General features: G+C 46.0%; 1 protein-coding gene across 1 annotated transcript; it reads right to left on the bottom strand.

Moving 5' to 3' along the window:
- Window positions 1-1125: 1125 nt before the first annotated feature.
- Window positions 1126-10154, bottom strand: RTN4RL2 (reticulon 4 receptor like 2). Its single transcript, XM_026719720.2, has 3 exons — window positions 9670-10154; window positions 3696-4171; window positions 1126-2504 (listed from the first exon to the last, which is right to left on the bottom strand). The coding sequence occupies exons 1-3, from the start codon at window positions 9698-9700 to the stop codon at window positions 1677-1679; spliced, it is 1335 nt and encodes a 444-aa protein (XP_026575505.2). The 5' UTR covers window positions 9701-10154; the 3' UTR covers window positions 1126-1676.
- Window positions 10155-21792: the final 11638 nt, after the last annotated feature.

Genomic DNA, 21792 nt, shown 5'->3' with positions numbered 1-21792 from the left:
GTAACAACAGCTATGTTAACCTATTTGCTGACCAATTTCTAGTACCCTCGGAATTAGTCTGGTCAGAAATCTCCCGAAAGTCTTCAGTTGACTACATTATTTTTAGGCATTCCATTTGACAAAGTAAACACATAACTGCAGGAACCATTTGCATTATAGAAGTGTACATCAGGGAGTCAGGCTCATGCAGGTTCCTTCTAGAGTGTGTGTCCTTTGGCAAAGCTCGGTTACAGTCTTGATCTTAGGAAGAGCAGTTGCACTGATGTGTGTTTTGAACAAGTGAAAAAGCCCAGATAACTTCGGTGTGATCTTTTTCAGCAGACCAAGGGCATTGGACTGGACAGGAAGGTTTTTCAACTGGTCCCAATACAAGAAGTGGGCAGTGGGGGAAATGTGGATAGGAAAGAAGCTTCCCTTTCAAGCTACTTTCTGGGTTATGAAATGGAATGTTGAAGCAGCTTAGTTCACAATACACTGAATCGTTGTGTATTACATTGTTCATTTGGTTGAGTGACTAAATTGTTTCAGCCGTATCAAAATAGTTTAATATTTCTCTAACTGTCCATTGTGGTAAAAGGGGAGACATGGAGGCACCAGAGGAAAGTTACACCCATCAAAATTAAGACCATTTTTTTTTTATGAATAAAGATCAATTCACATGAATTTGTCGTATGATTGCAACCTTTCTCTAAAGATTTAATTACAGAAGTGAAGGGACTGCAAAAATCATGAAATCCAGCCTTCCACAGCCTGGTGCCCTCTTGTGTTAGATCAGACTTCCAGTCAAACCAAGTAGATATAACCAATGATAATGATGGCTGGAGGTGTTGGGATTTTTAGTTCAAGTTGTCGGATGTCACTGAATTGGGGAAGGCAGAATTGAACTAACTGCTTGTCAGTGCAGAAAACCCATGGCTAAGAATATTTGCTATGGATTATTGGGAAGCTGAATGGTTCCCTATCTACTCAAGAGTCATCCAACAATTTCCGGTTTCAATAGCTAGTGGAGCAAACTTCCATCATCACACCCTTATCAAGATAGAATTAAGCATGTGAATTGCTCCTCTGGGGTCCCCTCGAATATTTTTTTTTAAAAAACACCAGATAATAAGAAGTCAAGAGTGATCAGAGCCCCATATTTTGATTTTTTTTTTCTCTTTAGTTCTGGAAGAGGACATTGTATCCTTTAGTTGAGGGGTCCTATCCTATGAGACAGAGCAGGCACTTATATGCGTGAAAGGATATTGTTAGAAGAATGGAGGCTCTGAAAAAAAGAGGTCCTCATCCATAGTTCCTTCTCATGCACAGAAGAGATCCTGGCCCTGTAGAGGATATGGAGACTACAGCAGGCTCCTTACACACTCAAGAAGCAGTAGGATTTAAGGAACATCTCTAACAGGAGAGTTTTGCAACACTCTAGAAATAAAAAAAATGGATTGCCCTTGCCATAAGTTCATGGAATATAACCGGTGCCACATAGAAAGTGGCTTTAAGTCTCACAATTGGCCAGAAAGCAGCAGCAGCAGCAGTAACAGACCTAGTCAGTCTTCCTTTACCCCTGGGTTAGGGTGAAGGTGAATCACTTTGGCCTCAGCTAAGTGCTGGGTAGGGATCCAGCCTCCCCACAGTCTCCAAGTTCCCAGACTCTTATTAGCAATCACCCTCCATTGTTAAAACTATGAAAGTTCCAACAGAATGAATAGACAGGAAAGGAGAAATAACCGGAAGCCAATCCTGATTGCTCCAGATTCCAGAGAAGAGCAAGAAGTCCCTAGGCATCCCTTTTTCAGTTGGCTTCCTTCTCCATTACCATTAGTCCCCCAGTAGTCATCTTCTGTAGGGGGGTCATATTTGGGGCTCTGGATGTCGTTGGCCGGGACATCCCTATAGAAGGAGGAAGGATCAGCAGGAGGGGATCCTCCAAGGCCATAGAGATGATTAGATGAGCCATTGGGGTGAGGGTGTGGATGCGGGTGAGGGTGAGGGTGAGGGTGAGGGTGGTGGCGAGGGTGGGGGTGAGCCGCTCCATTTTCCCATTCAGGCCTACAGCTCCAGTCAAACTCAATAGGGTGATGGCTGGTCGGAGGGCAGCCTTGAAAGACTGCTTCGTTCAGATAGCGCATGTCGTGTCCCTTGCGTTCTGCAGGAGAGGCGCATGTGACGTCTGAGATGGAGACCTGCGTGCGCTGGAACCAGGACCAGAGGGAGTAGGCACGGCAGTCACAGGCCCAGGGATTGTTGTTGAGGCGCAGAAACTCCAGGGAGGGCAAATCTGAGAGTGTTTCTCCAGACAGAGTGTTCAGGCTGTTGTTGAACAAATAGAGAATGGTAAGCTTTCCCAAATCGCGAAAGGCCCACGCAGGAATGGTGTGCAGGTGATTCCGGTGCAGCAACAGGCGGTCTAATCCAGACAGGCCACGGAAGACGTTCTCGGAGAGCTTCCAGATTTTATTCCCATGCAGAAAAAGATGGCTCAGGTTAGCTAAGTCCACAAAAAGGTCATCCTGGGAAACAGAGGAAGAATGAAAGCAGTGAAATTCGGCTTTTGTGAAATGGCTTGCCTGACTGGCCTCTCCTACCCCTGAAACGCCGCAAACTCAGTTCATTGCCCTACATCTCAGACTTTCTAGCCCAGGGCTCTCTAACCTTGACAACTTTAAGACTTGTGGATTTCAACTCCCACAATTCCACAGAAGTCCACAAGTCTTAAAATTGCCAAGGTTGGAGAGCCCTGTTCTAGCCAACCTTCCTCTGCTTCTCCCTGCTTCGGTCTGCTGCTGCATGGGAGCCTCACATGTTTTTATTACATTGATCCTTGTTCTTTAATGTCTCGCAGCACAAGAGAGAAATGTTCTTCCTCCGCATGTAACCAACATCGTCTCCTCCAGCTAAGGATGTGGCTGGAGGCAATGAGGCATAATCTTTAAATGCATTTTTACTGCTGCAGGCCCAGACTGCAGTTTCTCCACTCTTAAGCCACAGCCCTGCAGCCGGATAGGTGTGTGGTTTTAGAGTGAGTTGCTGGCAGGGCATTGTAACTTTCAGGATGATCCTGCATGAGGATGAAGGTTGAGAGACACACCAATTCTTTGCCAGCTTTTAGGAAAAAAAATTGGGAGGGGGTATTGCTCTCTTGGGAGATATTTCAAACATTAAACCATCTATTTTCATATTATTCTTAAGAAGTAAATCCCTCATGTCAGACCCCTGTTCTGCCAAAGTAGCTCTCTCCTACCTATTTTACTCAAAACCCAGATTTTCTTCTGATTCTGTTTTTTCCACCCCCTACTTCCCAGCTATATATAGTTTCAAAAACTTTTTTGGGCAAAGCCAAGCTTGTTTTTTTGCAAGAACCCAACATCTTCCGGGTGGGGAAGGACAACCATAAGGAAAGGAGGATCGCTTCTCTCTCTCTCTCTCTCTCTCTCTCTCTCCCTCCCTCCCTCTCTCCCTCTCTCCCTCCCTCCTCCCTCCCCCCCCTCTCTCGCGCCCACCGTCTTCTAGATTGGAAGAGGATCATCTATGGCTCACAGGCTGTACAGTGTTCCTTTCCTCGTGCTCACTTCATGACTTTCTGCCCTGATCCTGCCCATGTCTTTTAATCAGTCATGCATATATTTCGGAGTTTGGCCTTCTGCCTGAGAAAAGATTTCCCAACCTTGCTCATGCTAGGCCAGATTCAGCAGATTGCTCACCTGTAGGCAAAGCAGGTTGTTTTCCTGAAGATAGAGGTATTGGAGGCTGTAAAGATTGCGGAAGATTGTGTTTGGGAGGCTGCTCAGCTGACAGCGATAAAGGTGCAAGGACTGCAGCCGTTCAAGACCACGGAAAGTATCTGGTTCAAGTGTGCGCAAATTGCGGTTGTCCCCCAGATCCAGCTCCTCCAGAACCTGGAGATGGCGGAAAGTGCCAGGCTGGATGGAGGAGATGTTGTTGGAGTAGAGCCAGAGGGTGATGAGGCTGGGCCCAAACATTCCAGGTCTCAGGGTCCCAATCAGGTTGTTTTGTAGAAAGAGGCGCTGGGCATTGGGCGGTAGTATCCGTGGCACAGAGGAGAAGTTATTGGCCTGGCAGCTCACTGTGGGTGGGGAAAAGTAGCAGGTGCAAAGCATGGGACACATTGAAGATCCAAAGGGCAAGGTCAACAGCAGGAGGAAGGTAGGAGCCAAGCCTGCAAGAGAAGGACATGGGTTAAGCCCCTTTGATGCCCAGGAATTTGTGAAGTTGGAATAGTTTGCTAGTGCTCACTTCCCTTTGTCCCAGGGGTGGGATTCTACCAGTTTGCACCTATTCGCTAGAACCGGTTGTTAACATTCTAAGCAGTTTGGTTGTTAGAAGAAATTACTGGTCTAATCCTGTAAGGAAGGCAGGAAGAAAACATTCTGGTGTTGCTTACATTCTTGGCAGGACTAGACTTCCTGTCTCAGGAATGTCTCTGCAGTTTTTTTTCCTTCCTTTGCTGGTACTTTGCTTGTGTGGAGTGACCATTCAAAGTTACAATGGCACTGAAAAAAGTGACTTATGACCATATTTCACACTTACGACTGTTGCAGCATCCCCACAGTCATGAGAGGCCAGGCGAGGAGATGCATGCCTTGATGTGAGTGATATTGAGTTGGCCACACCCAGCCAATAACATGACCACCAAGCCACATCCACCCAGTCACATGACCACCAAGCCACACCTACCACCTAAGCCACGCCCACAAACTGGTTGTTAAAAATTTTGAATCCCACCCCTGCTTTGTCCATTGATCATATGAGCTGTTCTAAGAAAGCTAAATACCTTACGCTGGTACATTGCATTATCTCATTATAGTAGCTTCATTAAGTACAAAGCAGTAGGCTCAGTTATGAAGTTTTCAATGAAATTTTAAACGATCAGAATGGATTGGCAACGTTCTACTCTAGACAACTTCCTTTCTGTAGATATTAAAAAACACACACCCTTTTGCCAATTACGTATTTCAACTCTTACCTTTGGTCTCCGAGTACTGACTGCTGTTTTAATTGAATTGCAAGGGAGCCATAGCTCCCCCCCTCCCATTTTTTAAGAGCTTGGCTACAGAGAGAAACATCCTCAATCCTGAGATTTACAAAGGCAGAAAGTTGGCATCCATGCAGGGCACAGTCCCACGTGAGACGTAAGCATGCCTGTGTATGCACTTCACTCGGCGAGCCAAGCAAAGGTTTGGCCATGCGTGTCTCTTCACAGATGGTCTCAAATGAGCGCTCCCCGTGCACGTGTGCACGGTTCCCTACCTCTGTATGCATGTGTGTGGGCGGTGTGACGTGATGAACGAGTAACACAAGCTGCCAATGCTGTTTCTGTAGTTCACACCACCTCCACTCAAGTCCTCTTCTCTTCCCACTCTTCCCTCCAGCCTCCCATCTCTTCCTGACAAGCCCCACACAAAGGCAGGAGCTTTTCAAGCTACCTCCCCACTAGCTGGAGATCTGAACTCAGCCCTATTCTGATCAGCCCCCTAAGCTTCAAACTGCCACGGAAGGTCCTACAGCAAGACAGGTATTCCATTCCCTCTTATTTTTAACCCTTCTGCACAAATAACTTCATTTTAGGCTATCTCCCTTGAAACGGATACTGCGACTCTTCCCCTCTTTCTGCCGGCAGAATTCAACTGCAACGAGAGGCCTGAAAAAGGGGAATTATTACCTGGGTAAGGTATAAAATGCTGACAGCCCTCTGGCCCTGACCCTGAAAAGGGCTCCGTCTATTCTGTATCTATCCTTCTGCTCCTTTATTGTGCTGCAAAACTGTAAGCTCGGGTTTTATAATGACCCAGTTAGAAGCAACCTGCCAGAGGAGCCAGGCAGCATGAACACTAGGCCAAAGGGAGCTCTCCTGCCAGCTGCTGATTGCCACCAAGGTAAGATGCCTCTCTTGCCCCAGCACTAGTGATAAGGGAAGGAGAATCTCTCCCTCCACCCCCCTCCCCATTGCAAAGCCACCTTCCGTCTCCTCTATCAACTGAGTGGGAAAGAAACCTTCACAGACATCCTGTGGATGATAGCCATTTCCTCTCCTAACGCAGGCCGGTTTTCCCCTCCAGGGAAAAGCGAGCCTGGGAGAGAAACAAAGCCTTTCTCTTGAGCCCGGGGAAGGGAGCTGCACAGCTCATGTCGACGGGTCTCTGGCCTCTTCTCCGGTGCGATGCGATGCGAGCAATGGCTGTAACCCAAGGAGTCTCATCCATAATTCAGGCCTGTGGCTTTCGCTTGGAGCTTGGGCAGAAAAAGAGGAGGGGAAGAAATTGGAAGCTTCTCCTTTCTCCCCATAAAAGCTCTCTGGCCTATCTTCGGCATCTGGGCGCGAGGAATTGATAGATATATTGGGGCAGACGCTGATGACCCCTTCCTGCTTCCTCGTGACCCAAACAGAGCCACGTTATTTCATTTCATTTCATTACAGCGTTCCTTTTTATACACATCCGAGAGGACCCGTCCATATGCATTTTTCAGCCTCCTCCACCCCATTGCTGTTTCAACGGGCACTCCAAAATGTCTTCCTGGAGTCTCCAGACTCAAAACAAACATCAAGATCATCAGACCAGTTCAAGCAGTGTGTTGGATTGGGAAGTGACAACATTAGTCCATTCCTAACACACAATATAAGGGATGGCCCTGCTCTCAACTGCAATTCTCATGGGGGGGTGGGGGGTGGGGGAAGGTCCTGTAATCCTTATAACAAGCCAAGGTGGGCCTTAATGTGGGCATTAGGCATTTGCTCAGAAATGGCTTTTGCAGAGATTAAAATCCTTGATTCTCCGAAGAAAAACTTCACTGAACATTCATTAACCTCGTAAGATGATTAGAGTTTGCAAGTCGTGTTCAAACAAGCCCTTCAGCATCTCCCAGCTTTTAGCCACATTGCTATGATGAATCGCCATTCCATGCAAAAGACTCAGGAACAAACTCACTCTGTCACGGAGAGGAAGCAGCAGCTTCGGACAGGAGAGGAATCCTCCCCTCCCCCAACTCCAGGTGTCCAAAATGCCAGGAATCCACACACAATTGTTTATTCTCTCAGGAAGTCCAGTGATGGTACGTCCTGGCAAACAAACCAGGCCTTCAGGGCAATTGAGTGGAAGTCAGAAGACTCTGGAGCAAAACTGCTTGAGTTGCTAAATGGAATCAGGTGTGTAGTTTTGTAATCTCATTTAGACATCTTTGAAACAATGCAACACTCCATTGGTGGGAATTGGGGCTATGCACTTATCAAACTAGAAAGAGTTAAGAAATTAGTACCACAGAGGTCCATTGACATGAGTAGGTGATAAATGTATACCCTTCCACCAGCTCCATTTATATCCTGAGATGTAGGAGTAAAATAACCGCTAGCAGATGCATTTGCTAAGCCAAGGAGGAAGGAGAAGATTGGCAAATGTTCAAATTCATCCGGCTGGACACACTTATTGTGGAAAAGGGCACTGCTAAATGGACAGGAAAGGAATCATTGTGTCCATGTTTGCCCTACATTTTAATAGTGTTTCCCTAATTAATCAGATTAATATATAGCAATAGGAGAAAAAAAGGTATTCACCTACTCTTCCTCTTTCTCTCTCCCCTATATAATAATCAATGGTGAAATGAGACCTTTTTTTTTTTATCTGCCACAGTAGGTTTTGTCTTCATCTTTCTGATAGAATCCTTTCTGGTATCTTCAGGTTTCATTCTGAAAATCTTGACTATACTTAAAGAGTCTTTAAATATTTTTATTGCTTTCCTTGCATTCCTAAACCCTGGCTTTGAACTTATCCCTGTCACTCACTCTTCCCAGCAACATTTCCTTCATCCTGTAAGTTTTTTTTTCTTCCTCAATTGATGCCAGATCAGAATTCAATATGTGCCAGTGGCTGCATATGATAATGAGCCAGGGATGAGACGTTCTCTCATCTTAACACTAGAACCTTCTTTAACAATGAAGAATTTTCATTCTCACCACCGCACTTCTATTCTTTGCCATAATTCATCGTCTACAACCTTTTTACAGTGACAACATCAGCAGTTGGAGGCTGTTGGGCCAGATCAAGTCTCTTCAGGAAGCATCATCGAATCCTCCAGTTGCTGCTCTCTATGGAAAACAGTGATGCACCAAGATGGACAATGGGCCACTTGCAAAAATGCAAAGAAAGATGTTGGCTCTCTCTCATGATTCTATTTTCAAGGAAACCCTCGTGTCTCTTGGGTCTCTGAAGAAAACTTAACAGTTGTCAGGACTTCAACATCCATCCATGCTGCTTTTCATGTTCCCTGACGTTGTGAATGATTTCTCAATATCCAAATGGATCGTCGAATGGACATCCCAAACAGTTACGCTCAACTTTAGCAAAATCCCTTTAGAAACCACACCAGGCCCAATGAACCAATAAAGTCCATCCTGAAAAGATCAACATAAGCAGCTCTGGGGTCTACTGGTTTCAATTCAGCCTGTGGCAGAGGACTCTGGCACCAAATGGGTCAAGATAGGCAACAGCTGACCTCTGCTCCTCATCTGACTGGTATGGAAGCAAAAACAACAACAACAACCAATAACGGGTGGGAGGGGGAGATAAAGGTGGTGGTTTCGAGAGAGGCTGGCAGAAGCAGGAGTGACAATTCTGACATGGCTGCTGACGTGAATGAAGCCAAACTCTTTTTGTGTCCATAATCACCCCTCAGATAAGCAGCTGCCTGTTGTTGTGTAACCCATTGAAGACCAGGCGATAAAAGGCAAGAAACAGAACTGAGCACAAAATCGCAACCTTCCTCCTTCTGTCACCACACATATTGTATCTTAAACTCTGGTCCTTCTTGTGGCACCTAATGGGCTACACACTGCCCAGGCAGTGGTTGGTCAATGCATTTGGAGCACTTGCCTTGGCGTCCGCCTTTCTCTATACTCTTTGGCCTTTTTTTATGAATTAAGGGACGGCGGAGCATCTTTCTAAACCAGGAAACCCACTACAGGGAAGGTTTCCTACATAAATACGCCCTGTGACCCCCATCGGCTCTCTCAATGCTGCTAAGAAGTGACACCATCCCCCAATTCCCCATTCTCCAACATTACTTTAGGAATGCACACTTCACTTTCTCTTTCTCTCTCGGGGGCTCCGAAAGGCTTTCGACGCGATCCAAGGCGGCGGGCGAGTTCTCCCTTCGCCTCTGGGTCTACGCAGCTGAGGCTGAAAAAGGAGAGCCCGCGGCCCTGCCCCCCTCCTTTGGCTCCCGCTGCGGTCGAGCGCCTGCCGTGACGGCAGACCTCGGATCCCGGGCTCCGCCGTGCTTGCAGAACGGCCCTTCCGCCCGAGGCCCGCAGTTCTCCAGCGTGAAAACAGCGGCCGGAGATTTCCAACCGAGCGCAGCTGGGCAGGCTCTGATGGGGCAGGGAGGACCTTCCCTCGAGAGGCGCCCGCCTCCTCCCAGGGGGCTCTGAAGGGAGCTGGAACGGCTCCCGGTTCCTGCCCCAAGTCAATCCCTTCACCAGGCTCTCCCCGGCAACAATTTCGCGGCGCTAAGGAGCCCTTTTCTACGCGAGGTCCCGCCGCTTTTCCCCCTGCTCCACGCTTTCTCTCGCCAATCCAACTCCTCGCCCAGAAAAAAAAAAAAGAAAAGAAAAAAGCGCCATCTGGACCGGACGTGGTAGCCGGAGCGGAGCGGGCTCTCCCTTACCGTACAGAGTGGATCCTAGACGGAGTAGCATGGTGCCAAGCAGATCTAGCGGACGGAGTGGCAGCAGAAGAGTCAAAAAGAGGGGCAGCAGAAGCTCCGGAGAAGAATGAAGAGGAAGGAGCAGGAGGAGGAGGAAGAGGAGGAGGAGGAGGAGGAGAGGAGGAGGAGGCGGGGACAGGGAGGGGCGCGGCGGGGGAACTCGTGGTCGGTCGAATTCCTGGCGGAATCGTTCCGAGTATCCCTAGGGAGGCTCTTGCCGGACGGAGCGCAGACCGATCGCTCGTCGTGTGGGATCAGGTCTTCACAATCTCAGCGCCACCCGCGGGAACTCATGGCCGGCCGGGACGACCATGAGTCCCGTTAGCCTCCGTTTCTCCGGCGAGAACTGCCGGACGGAGGTTCCATCTCGGGAGAGCCGACGGGGAACATCGGCTCGCCTTGGCTAGGCGCACCTCCGCGGCTCAGCCGATCACACCGCGAAAGGGAGGGAAGGGAGGTAGGCGGCAGCGCCTTATTCTCGGGGCCGGCCCGGGCTCCGCCCTCTCCGCTGCTGCTTTAACCCTTTCCAGAACGGGAGGGCCCTCCTCGCCCACTCCCGAATAGGCCACCAGCGCGCTCGCTCGCCAGCCGGTCCGCCCGCCCGCCCGCCCTGCAGTGAGCCTCCAGCCCACGAGCCTCGCCCCCCTCGGGCGTCATCGCCTCTGGTACCCGGGTGGATTGAATTCCGTGCCCTTTTTGCCCAAAGCAGAAACGGAACGGGGTGAGATGCAGCGCCGCATATACATAACCCGTTAGTGTTCGGTATTTATTAATCCAGATTAATTCACATTTCCATTCACCCATTGGCATCTGTCTTTTCAGTATTGGCCAGAAATTAGCCCGATCGATTTCAGAAATTGCAACCCTGCTAGCCGGAGTCCTTGCCTCGCGACTCGGTGGGACTTCATGTTGCTGCTGAATGGGCTGGTTAACTAAAGTTAAGGGATCCTGGAGATGCAGTAGAAACTCTGAGCATGCGCCTCAAGCACACCTGTTTCACTGCTCCAAAAGCGGGACTCCCGTCGATTGGGAGAAGCGGAGACTTGAAGTGGGTGTGCTCTGAATCCAAGTTCTAGCCAGGCTCTTAGGAAAGGGGTGGGACCGGAAACTTTACCTGGCCAAGTGAAAATGAGGAGGAAGGGCCTTGGGGGGGGTGGGGGAACGTAATGAGAAATCTCTGCTGGGAAAATCAGGAGGGGTGCTTGAATGTGAATACACCTCCATCCCACAGACTCTCGCTTGTCTAAAGTTAAACATTATGTCTTTGGGAACACTGGCATCGGATTTTAGTTGGGGTTGGAACAATCGGAGCTGGTGAGGTAATTAGATAAATGGGAAGAAATGAAAGGCTCCGCTTTCCCGAGGAGGGCTATTTGCATTGCGCCTCCTCCTAGTCCTCCCCACTTCATTACCCGAAGACCGAAGGGATGAAGGATCGTGGCTGAAATTCTAGAGTAATTAGAGCAGAATTAACAAAGGTGTGTGGTCGGTGTACAGCGAGGAGCAGAAGAAAGCTTTCATGCGGTGGTGTGGAACCTGGGCCCTCCGGATGGTGCTGAAGGACAGCTCCCGAGGAAGGCCGCCTTTACATTGGCCATTTTGACTGGAGACTGCTGGGAGTTGTCAATCTATAGCTTCGGGGGAGATGCGTGTTCCTCTCTAATTTGAAACCCGGGGCCTCCTGAAAATTCGCTTGGTTGCTTGCAACTTTTCGCGCTGAAGTTTCACATCCGGTAATAGTCATTTGCAGCTCGTAATCCTCGCTTTCCAATGGGGGTGGGGGTGGGGGAACCCAGTGGACTTCATGTCCAGAATAGGTGTATTTCCCTTCAGGACGTGTTTCTCTGCTTCTCTTTTAGAAATCCCTACAGCGGTTTATGAAGGAAGAAGGAGCGAGGGAGGGAGGGGCTTATCCTGGCATCAGCTGTCAAAGACCTGCCTCTTCAGAAAGCAAAGGCTCGTCTTTCTGATGGACATCCTCGACGCTCAGGCGTAACTTTTTCATGGAGCGAGCGTTGGGTTGCAGTGCAGCGCTTCCTCCTGCGGGATTCTAGCCGAATGGCAGGTTCTCTGCTTCAGGCGATTACAATACAAACAGACCGTGAGAGTTTAGCTGGTTCTTACCACAGAAACCACATCCTGGAGTCTGTTATCACACAAGGATAGAGGGACCGATCCATGAACCATTAAGTAAACCAATGAAACATGTATGGCCCAAAGTCAGTGCGGTGTGGGGTTTACAATGACAAACTAGGACCTGAATTCTAATCGTTATTCAGCAGCGATATCCCATGGAGACATTATTTCTCAGTTTAATCTATTTTCCTAGGGTCCTGCGTGTCCACTTTGGGACAGGATGGGAATGCAAAGGGTGTGTGCTTATCTGCCACACTTAGCTTTAACATAAGGGGCATCTTCTAGCCAAATAGAAAGAAGCACATGGTGAGAGGGGGATGAGTCCCAGTTGGAGGAAAGAAAAGTTCATTTGGCTTGCTCCTTCTTCCCTGATCCAGGATGAAGTGAATTATTCGTAGGGAAGTCCTGCATTATTCGCTTTTGACACCTGAGACAAGAGTTGAGGAAGCCTGAGTTTATGAGACACTTTTAGCCCTGGTTAGATAAGCATGGGTTACTGAATTATCTCTGGGTTAAACTGGGAAGATATTGGCATAATATGCTGGACTAAAATATAATTTCTCACTTTGTGATTCAGTGCCTTCAGGGTATCTCTAGAAGTCCCTGACATACCACTATGTAGACATGATATATGATTTAATTAACCATAGTTAAACTATCCAAAATAGATGGGTTCACACAATATGCTAAACTTACAAATTGGCCAGGTTTCACGACTCCCTGAGAAATGACAGCAATAGCAAAGAGGAGCTGATAGCTATTGTCTAGAGAAATCCAGTTACTCAAAATAAATAAATAATAAATAAAACACCCAAGCTTTAGAAGAAGCCTCAGAAAGAAGGAGGTGGAGAAGGAGAAGCAGCATCCTGGGTAAACGATAACCTGGAATAGGCGCCAGCTGGTGGAAAATTCTGCCAACGACTCCCCTGCCAATAATCTCTGCTCTCCCAGGAAAGGAAATAGCGCACGCCCTCCTCCTCCTCCTCCTCCTCCTCCTCCTCCTCCTCCTCCTCCTCCTCCTCCTCCTCCTCCTCCTCCTCCTCCTCCATCATTTAGTGCGATCGCTCCAGGCCAATTCACTTGCCAAGTTCCATGGGGGAGAGGGGTGAGTGGAAGTGAAGATGGGAGGGGAACCTCCTTGCCCGTCCCAAAGGAAAGCTGGCGGGGCGCAAAGGCTGCGATCTTCGGGACTCTAGCCGACAGCCAATCTCCTTGGAGTCCGTGAGGTCGGTGGAAGTGCACGAAGGGCCGAGAAAAGAGTGGGCCCTTGGGTTATTTAACTTGGGTGAGGGTTAGTCAATCTGGTGCTCTCCATTTTGAGAGTTTGAGTACAGTTACCCCAAATCTCACTCCCAATCCCCTTTTGAGGTGAGGAGAGGGCAATCCAACAACATCAGTAGGAATCCCCCTCTTCTGGCTGCCTTGAGCCTTCGGCCATCTCGCGTCAGCCTCCTCTGTAGAGGAAAAGGGAGCATCTGAATTGACCTCGCGGGAATGGCGCTGGGAGAAGAGGCGCCCTGCAGATGCCAAAATAGCTAATCACAGCCCCAGGCTTTTGGGCTGAGAGTGATAGGAGTCAGCCAGTCCATCACCTCCGGAGGAAGACGATCCAGCAATTCCCATTCTCTTCCTTCCCATCCCCACTTTCTGACCATAGTTGCCAAGATCAACAACTCGAACCGACGTCCCTCTCTGTGTGTTCCCTATTATTAATGTGACAAGTGGGAAACCTGGAATTAGGGTCCGTTGAACTCCGATTTATTCCTGTGTGGCCCTGGATTTCGGATTACTGGTTGATAGTGCATGTTTGCTCACTGGTAAGTCTCTCTAACTTCAATGGGACATGCAGGTCTAGCCCAGGGCGAGAACTATAAGCATAGCCTAAAAGTAAAAAAAGAAAGAAAAAAGCAGCGACATGACTAGAGGTTGACGCTTCCCATGTATTTTGTGTTGCTTCAGAGGACGAAGGATTTGCGGATCTGGTGAGTTTGAGGGGGCAACACCCGCACAACCAGCCCACCGCACTTGAAATCCGGGCAAAACCCACATTTAGGCTTTACCAAAGCGTTCGCTTCTGACCAAAAAACAGCCCACGACGAACAGCTTTAGTTATTCTAACTTGGAAGGCGCCAGCTTTCTTTTTTGTTTTCTTTTTTATCTGCCTTTCTTCCAATTCGGGTGGCAGAATGTACACGCAGGATCCTCATAATCTGCATGAAGTAACGGGGGAAGGGGGAGACGAAGAACTCGGGGTGTAAAATGACCTCATCTTCCCAATACAGCAGAGTGGGCCGCGACTGTCATTTATAGGGACGCGCGTCTCTGATTGACAGGGCTACGGAGGGCGGGGGTGGGGGGTGGGGCAAGTCTGGGGGCCCGGGAACGCGCGCGCACACCCGCGCGCGCCTCTCTCGACTGGGGAGGAACGCGAATTCGCGACCCCGCCAACCAGCGCCGGTGAGGGACTCTCGAGAGCCTCGGGAGGGCTGGGAAGGGCTCTTCTGCACAATCTGGCGCCGCGTTTATTTGCCTCGCTGCCTCCGGAGTGAAATATCACAAGATGGAGAGACAGACGGCGAGGGGTGCGGGTGGGCGGTGGCGGGCGGTAGCTCAGGCTGACTCAGGGGGGCCGTCATCCGCTTGGCTGGCCATGTGCGGCTCGCTCGAGGAGGGAGGATGCTCCCAGCCTGCAGTGGGCCCGCAAACCAAGCTGGGCCCTCCGAAGTGGGACAGCCCTCGGCTCCTGCTCCCCGCCCCTCGCCATTCCCTATTTCTCAGCCCGCTCTCGCTTCTATCCCCAAAGGTGGTTGTGAGCTAGGCGCTCTCGGATGCTTAGTGTGTGGGGGGGGCGGGGGGCGGGCGGTAGTAGCACTCCAGGTGCGCCGGAATCCCAACACCCAGAACTCACCTTCGTGGCTCAAGCGGGCTGAGATTGCTTAGGAGTTGGGAGTCTCACCGCATCTGGAGGACTATGATTCCCACTCCGAAAGACACTTTGCAATGCGTCCCGGGCCCACAGTTTCGCTTTGCCTGGTAGAGAAGCCCATTCCGCACCAGAAGTCGTTAAACGAAATTAGTGGCCTGGATTTCTAATCCTTGTTGTTTCTCCCAGCTTCCGTGTTTGTCAAACACAAGTCTGTTAGTTTTACTAAGCCGGGTTTTGTGATTTGGGGGGAGGGGGGGGGTTCGTCACTCATTGATAACCCCTAGGAAGGTGTTACTCTCTTTAAAACAACTTCCAGGATGACAAACCGAGCAGATCTTGCGACAATTAATTCTTTAGATCAGCTCCATCTTAAATGAAGCCATTTGTTTCTCTTTGTTTGCCAAGAACTTCCCTGTCAATCATTTTCAGCGGAGGACCCTGAGCTATATTTTATGAGAACATACGTTGGAGGTGGTGGTGGGCTATTTCAATTTTTAAAGTGCTGTCAGTTTAATAAATCTCAGCATGCACTCCCACCCACCCAAATTACTTTCCAAATGACCCCCTTTGCTTTCTTGAGATATTTTCAATAATATTTATTTTCTTTCATTAAGTCTTCCTTTTAAATACTTTCTTCAGCTCTTCATCTTATCCAGAATTGCTTCCAGTGTTTGAAATATGGGAATTGTTAAATTACACTATGATACTTGCTGATTTAATTGCAGACCCTTCCCCAAACAGTCTTAAGAATCATCTTTGAAAAAAAAATGACTACAGTTCAATGGGATAGTTGCCATGTCTTATTTGCTCCTCCCATGGTCCAAATATTTTACTCATTGGTAGTTACTGTTAATTTGAATAGAAAATAGGAACAACCCCCACCCCCCATAAATTATGTATCTAGCTAACACTTTTATGATGGATCTCCTCTTGTTATATGTTGCCAAGTTCCCCAATTTAGAAAGGGTGGTTTTTTTGGGTATTCTTTATAGTTTTAAAATTAAATTTAATCTGTAGCAATTCGGTTACATTCCGCACATTTGATCACCTTTCTGGCTAAACTTTGATACTGGTGTTATTTGTGAATATGTTACATATTTAATTCCCAAATAGATCCTTAAAGGACCCAATTAGTTTTATTCATTTTCAAAAGAGTTCTCAAGGCGGTGAAGTTGTTTGAGGGTCTACATCTTCAAAAAATAAAGTGCTTATTCAAAAAATCCTACATAAAATCCTATATTTTCTGATTCCTAGACCCGTTTTGATGTGTGACTTGCTATAGATTCTTAATATTGTGGTGAGCACCCTGTGCCTGTGTTCTTAGGAAGTTTCATCTATTCTAGAATTAAATCCTGGGACTGAAACGACAAAGTTTGGCTCAAGTTCAACTTTCTCTGTCAAACTAGATTAAAATATACATTTTTCCAGCATGTCTCAGAATCCATGAAATTTCTAGTTCCTTTATCCTGTTCCTTCTTATAATTCTTGGAAGGGTCTCCTTCTATATTACATGGAACTTATTTTCACTGAATGCCCATGGTCTTTTCAGGCATTTTAAAAGTTTTTTTTTAAATGCCATTGGATGCATTTACACCATTTTGGGTGGGGTGGGGGGAAACCCAATAAGCAAGATATATTTCAATATTTGATTCATGCCATTGATTACAGTGGCAGAATTATTTCATGAAACTTGCTGGTATTGTTTCTCAGAAATAATTTTGAATGATTCAAATTTCAAAGAAATGCTTGTGCCCCTTTAGTTGGCAGCTGAATGATGGATAATCAAAAAGACTAGATAAGGAGCTTGTCAAAAGTGTTGTGACATAAATATGTGGGCCTAAGTCTCCCTCTAGTGGCTGATAATAAGATTTTAGTATCCAGTAATCACTTCCAGAATGGTTCCATTCAAATATAATTAAAGCGATTTTATCTCAATCTGCTGGTAAAACTCCAAAGTTGTGGCACTTTGAAGGCTAACAGATGTTATGAACTTTATTTGGGCCAAAACAACCTTCTAATAATCCATCTACTATTTTTAAGGTGCACACAACTGCTACTTTTAATATCTGCTGTTAATCTCATCCATTCATTTTACTCAAGTGCTGCTCCCTAAATTATTTCTTCCCCAAATATGTAATATGAAAAGTTGCAAGGTTGATTCACACTTTTCCTAAACATTTGCATATATATTGATACATATGAAATCCAGCCAAAGCTGCCAAGAAATTAATGCATATGAACACAACCTTTCAACCACAGTTAATCCAAGGTTCTTACTGCATGGAGCTAGTTACAAAGGTATGCATAAAATTATGCATGTTCCCTTCCATACAAATTGGTGTATACTGTTTTCCTTTGATGGAGATTATAAGTATGTGGAAAGCCTTTGCACTTTTGAGCAAAGTCTCGCACTTTTCTTGTCACAATATAGGAGAAAGAGCTCACTCTCTCAAATCAGATTTAAGAATTTCTTATATTATCTAAACTGTTGACCATGTGCTCTAATGATATGTTGTTTTTATTATGGTAATTTCATAAATAACTCATGTGTGGAGCAAATTATATTGCCTTCTAAATAACTTCCCTGGTATATCATATCCAGAACCAAATTAATGTAACTGTGAACATACCTCTGAACCCCACAAAAGTAGGCTTTCCTTTCTTTTTGCAGGCCTTAACTTGCAGAGAATAATTCTGTGATAGTTGAAACTTTATGGGGGAAGGAGGACAGAGGAATCAGATGGAGTGTATCAATGATACACCACCCAAAACCCACTATTAAACAGTTTGCCCTGAACCAGAAACTCAGTTCCTAAATACAGCTGATACAGTGAGGTGGGGCAGGTTATGAGCCCCTTCAAAACTGGCAAAAAGTGTCCTGACAGAAATCCTCTTACTTCAGAATTGGCAACTTGACAGCATTCCCCACTGCACTCAGGGGCCATAGGCCATAGCTTGCGCTGAGTAGCACACAAACCTTGGTTTTTTAAAGCTTCCCTGAAATGCCTTAACCATTCTACCAGGGGAATACTTAGCGCCCACTCAAGCAAATGTTGGCACAGGTACTTGAGCAAAAAAATGCAACCACTAGAGGTTACTTCTATACTTACTTGTGCAGCTAAGGCTTTTCCCTGTGGTACTTTCTACACTGAGAGAAAGTGACTAAACAGCTCATGGGCCTAACTTAGCAACCTGCACTGTAGATCACTTTCAAATAATGGAAATTAATTAATTAATGATGTCTTTATATTCTAAAGCTGTAATGGTCCAAGCCATTAACATCAGGAAGGAAACAGGTGTGTTTCTACTAGCTTTTAAATGTTATTTGGAAGACTGAATTAGACATTACAGGGGAATCATTTTTGCTGTTCACACCCTATAGCTGGATTCTGATTTTGTCATTATTACATTTGGTTGCTACCCATCTTTCCACAAGGTGAATCTGAATTTTATGTTAAAATGTCTATCAGAGAAAGGAATAAAACTCCGTTGTTACATCTTCCTTTTTTGTCCTATTGCTTCAGTCACAGATCGAATCGTACCTGATCCTGGAACTCAATTTGAGGGTGGGAGATTGATAGATGAATCAGTCTTGATCCCATTCAAACTTCTGAACAAAGTTAAAAAGTCAAATTTTATTAATTTAGACCTTCAGATCAGTTTAGAAATCCCATCCAAGTGGGACTTTTTAATGAACTTTGAAAATGGAATTGATTTGATTTGGACACTGAGATTAATTCAGAAAAAAATGCGCTTGAGTAAAAAACCTGTCATATTTCCAAACTGGATCTGAATTTTCTGCATTGATTGAGAGTATCTTTTTCATTGCTTCAAACTGCTTTGATGATATAATTCTGAAATCCAAAGCAAATTCCTGGCTGGTACAGATCACTCTTGAACTGACTCTCCTAATCAAACATTTACACTGTCTTATCTTTATTTCAGTGGAAGCTAAAGATTGGGAGAGCTCTTTCCAAATTCCATATCTTAATTAAATCTCCACTTCCTGCTTAGACAGACACTTGCAGCCATCATTAGTCACCCTTGCTTGGCCCACCCAGAAGAAAGACTGACTCCAAGAGGCCCACACTATGTTATTTTCCTAGTGTAGAAAGACATGCACTCCACTGTCAGGGTTCCCGGCGATTGCCCTAATTAAATCATGAGCCTCAAGCCAAGCTTCAGAAGAATCCAAGATTTATAAGGTGCAACATTATCCCAGTTGAAGCCAATTCTGGGTTACCTGTTTGCCCCCTTTCGGCTTACCTTCTCTTCTGCAGTGAGAGGTCATCCTTGTAAGACAAGATACCTTCTTGTCTGCCTTGAGCATACATAGATTTTAAGTTATGTAGGCTGTTGAAATCTAGTTTCTTGTGCATGTCAAGGAAGAGAAAGTGAGGATACCAGAAGATTTGTTTCTTGGTGACTGAATAGCAGGAAGCAGGAAGAAGCTTCAGATTCCTTTTAATGGAAATCCCAAAGGTGCTTTTTTCGAGCTGAAAAAGTTTCCTGGATGAGAAGCGAAACGTCTTCAAAGAAAAACCAGAAAGTCCAGTTGCCTCTTGAAAAAAAGCACCTTTGGGACAACCATGACCTGAATGACTGAGAATCTCCATAGACTTTTAATGGAAACTGTTTTTTTTTCTTCTGAATGCCTGCTATTTCTTCAGAATGTAAAGAATGACATTTGCCATTAAGGTGGTGAGAACATACCTTTCTAATATTGGGAGAATGGCTTTCACTGAAAGAGATGTCATAGATATCATAACGTTCATACTTCCCCAAGGATTTTGTCCTAGTATAGAAGCCCTTACCCAACTCCTATTGAAATTATATACATTTTAAAGTAAACAATTCAATGAACGGTTTTGCAACGTAGCATTTATAGCAAGTTATGAAGACCCTGGCTAACCATTATTCTCATCAGGTCAAAAATAACTATAAAAAGGATAGGCACTGAGCGTTGCACATTTTGATGAACCCAAAGAAAGGCAATGAGAATGGGAACATACAGAGAGGTAAAAAATTAGGGCTATTTCTATTTCTGCAATTTGCTTATCCTGCTTCACTTGGATAAGGATCTCATATTGCACTAAGCTACAGTTTGCTTAGTTGTGATTTGCTCAATAAGCCAAATTTGGCTAGGATCACATAAACAATATGTGCTAAGCACAACTAAGGCATATGTGCTAAGCCACACTGTGGATTAACCTTGGCATGCCATATGAACCAAGCTTATAACTGCCTCCAAACTGATAAAGCTTCTGAATTCTCATCATCTCTTGTGAAGACATTTCTTGGATGGTTGTGACCTCAATTCTCATAATCTCTTGTGAAGACATTTCTTGGATGGCTGCCTCATGAAAATGTTTTTCCTGCAAATAGAAAAATAAGTTTTAATGTTGCTAATTTGATGCTGATAATCTGTCAACTCCAAACAACTTTGTAAGCAAAGAATGCGCACTGATGACCTGTGTCTTTGGCCAGTTTTCAGACAAAATTTTGACAAAAGAGCAAGAGAAATGCTACAGGGAATCTCTGGGAAAGGGAAAAAACTGCACAAGCATCTCTGGGTCAGAGCAGAAGCTCTTTTCTTACCCATATTTACAACTGTACAGAATGCCTTGAAAACCTCACTACTTCCCAATACCTCATTTTATCTTGTTCCCATATCTCATATTTTAAGTAGTGTCCTTCCCATTCTGAAAAATGTGCATGTGTTCCAGTGGTGGGATTCACATTTTTTTACTACTGGTTCTGTGGGCGTGACTTGGTGGGCGGGGAAGGGGAAGGATATACTGTAAAATCTCCAGTCAGAGGTGGTATTGGCCGGTTCTGCAAACTACTCAAAATTTCCGCTACCGGTTCTCCAGAACTGGTCAGAACCTGCTGAATACAACCTCTGATGTATTCCTGTTTAACCCACTAGAGAATCAGGGAAAATTAACACAATTCATTCTATTACATATTCCTCGCCCCATATTTTGGTGATGCGTACTCATGACACAAATCTGTTGTTGCATCTGCCTACTGGAACAATATCTGTCTGCTCCCTTCCCCAACTTGTACAGCCTCCACCCTACCTGCCTTTACACGGACCTTGAAAATTCAGTTCTTCCCCTAGGACTTCGGATAGTACGCAATCATACACTTTTAAGCTGGGGCAAGTATTTTTTCTGGATTGGCTCTCTTTCTGGATGGCTGCTGTTCTTTTTCATACGATGTTGTTCTCACCCATTTTTCTTTGTGAAACCATTCAAAATAATTCTAGATTTGGATAGCCCAGAAATTTGGTGACTGACAGACTGAATAATAGATATCCAACTTTACTCATTCGTGGTTAGATTCCCGAGGAGCATATCTGTATGTAAGGAAGGAAGGTGGGAAACATTGACTATTCATCAGCTACTCAGCACTGTCAAAATATTCATACATACAGAAGCCCCTCCATGGGAACAAACAAAAATGTCCTGACCCACAAGGACAAAAGCTAGAAAAGCAAGTTTAAAAAATTATCCAAAGGGAACCTGTTCAGCAAGTGCTTAGCATGCTAAAAAAAATGTCTATATAAGGGATTGCTTGATGCACCAGGCAGCACTAAAGTGTTGTAATCCAGAAGACGGCACAAAACAGGACAGCTCAGAGCAGGGGGACAGCAATTTGGACTGCTATTCTGACTTCAGAACAAGGGTGCTGCCTCTACTAAAATAGAAGAGAGGTGCCCCCCTTGGCTGCCAAGGATCTTCTGCTGCTCATTGGCAATAAAGGAGCCACCCTCTGCTGCTTCAAACCCACCCTTCTCTGCTTGGCTTGCCATGGGTGGCAGTCAAAGCAGGAGAAAAGAGGAAGGGGCCCTCTTATTTTCAAGAGGCCGCTGGACTGGTTTTTTGTTTTGTTTCCCCCTTTGAAGACGTTTCTCTTCTCATCCAAGAAGCTTCTCCAGCTCTGATTGGACGGTGGGGAATGGCAGGGTTTATACTCCTTGCAGACAGCTGGTCATTTGTATCCTTTTAGAGAGTCGT

The sequence above is a fragment of the Pseudonaja textilis genome, chromosome 1 (genome assembly GCF_049901715.1).
Source record: "Pseudonaja textilis isolate UNSWEBS1 chromosome 1, rPseTex1.2, whole genome shotgun sequence".
In the NCBI taxonomy this organism is placed as follows: domain Eukaryota; kingdom Metazoa; phylum Chordata; class Lepidosauria; order Squamata; family Elapidae; genus Pseudonaja; species Pseudonaja textilis.
This window is presented reverse-complemented; position numbering and strand designations above follow the sequence as displayed.

Coding starts and splice junctions, on each gene's coding strand:
- RTN4RL2 (XM_026719720.2), bottom strand. CDS start 9,700: ATGCTACTCCGTCTAGGATCCACTCTGTACG. Junction 4,172..9,669: donor TCTAGGATCCACTCTGTACG/GTAAGGGAGAGC, acceptor CTTCTCTTGCAG/GCTTGGCTCCTACCTTCCTC. Junction 2,505..3,695: donor ACAACCTGCTTTGCCTACAG/GTGAGCAATCTG, acceptor TCTGTTTCCCAG/GATGACCTTTTTGTGGACTT.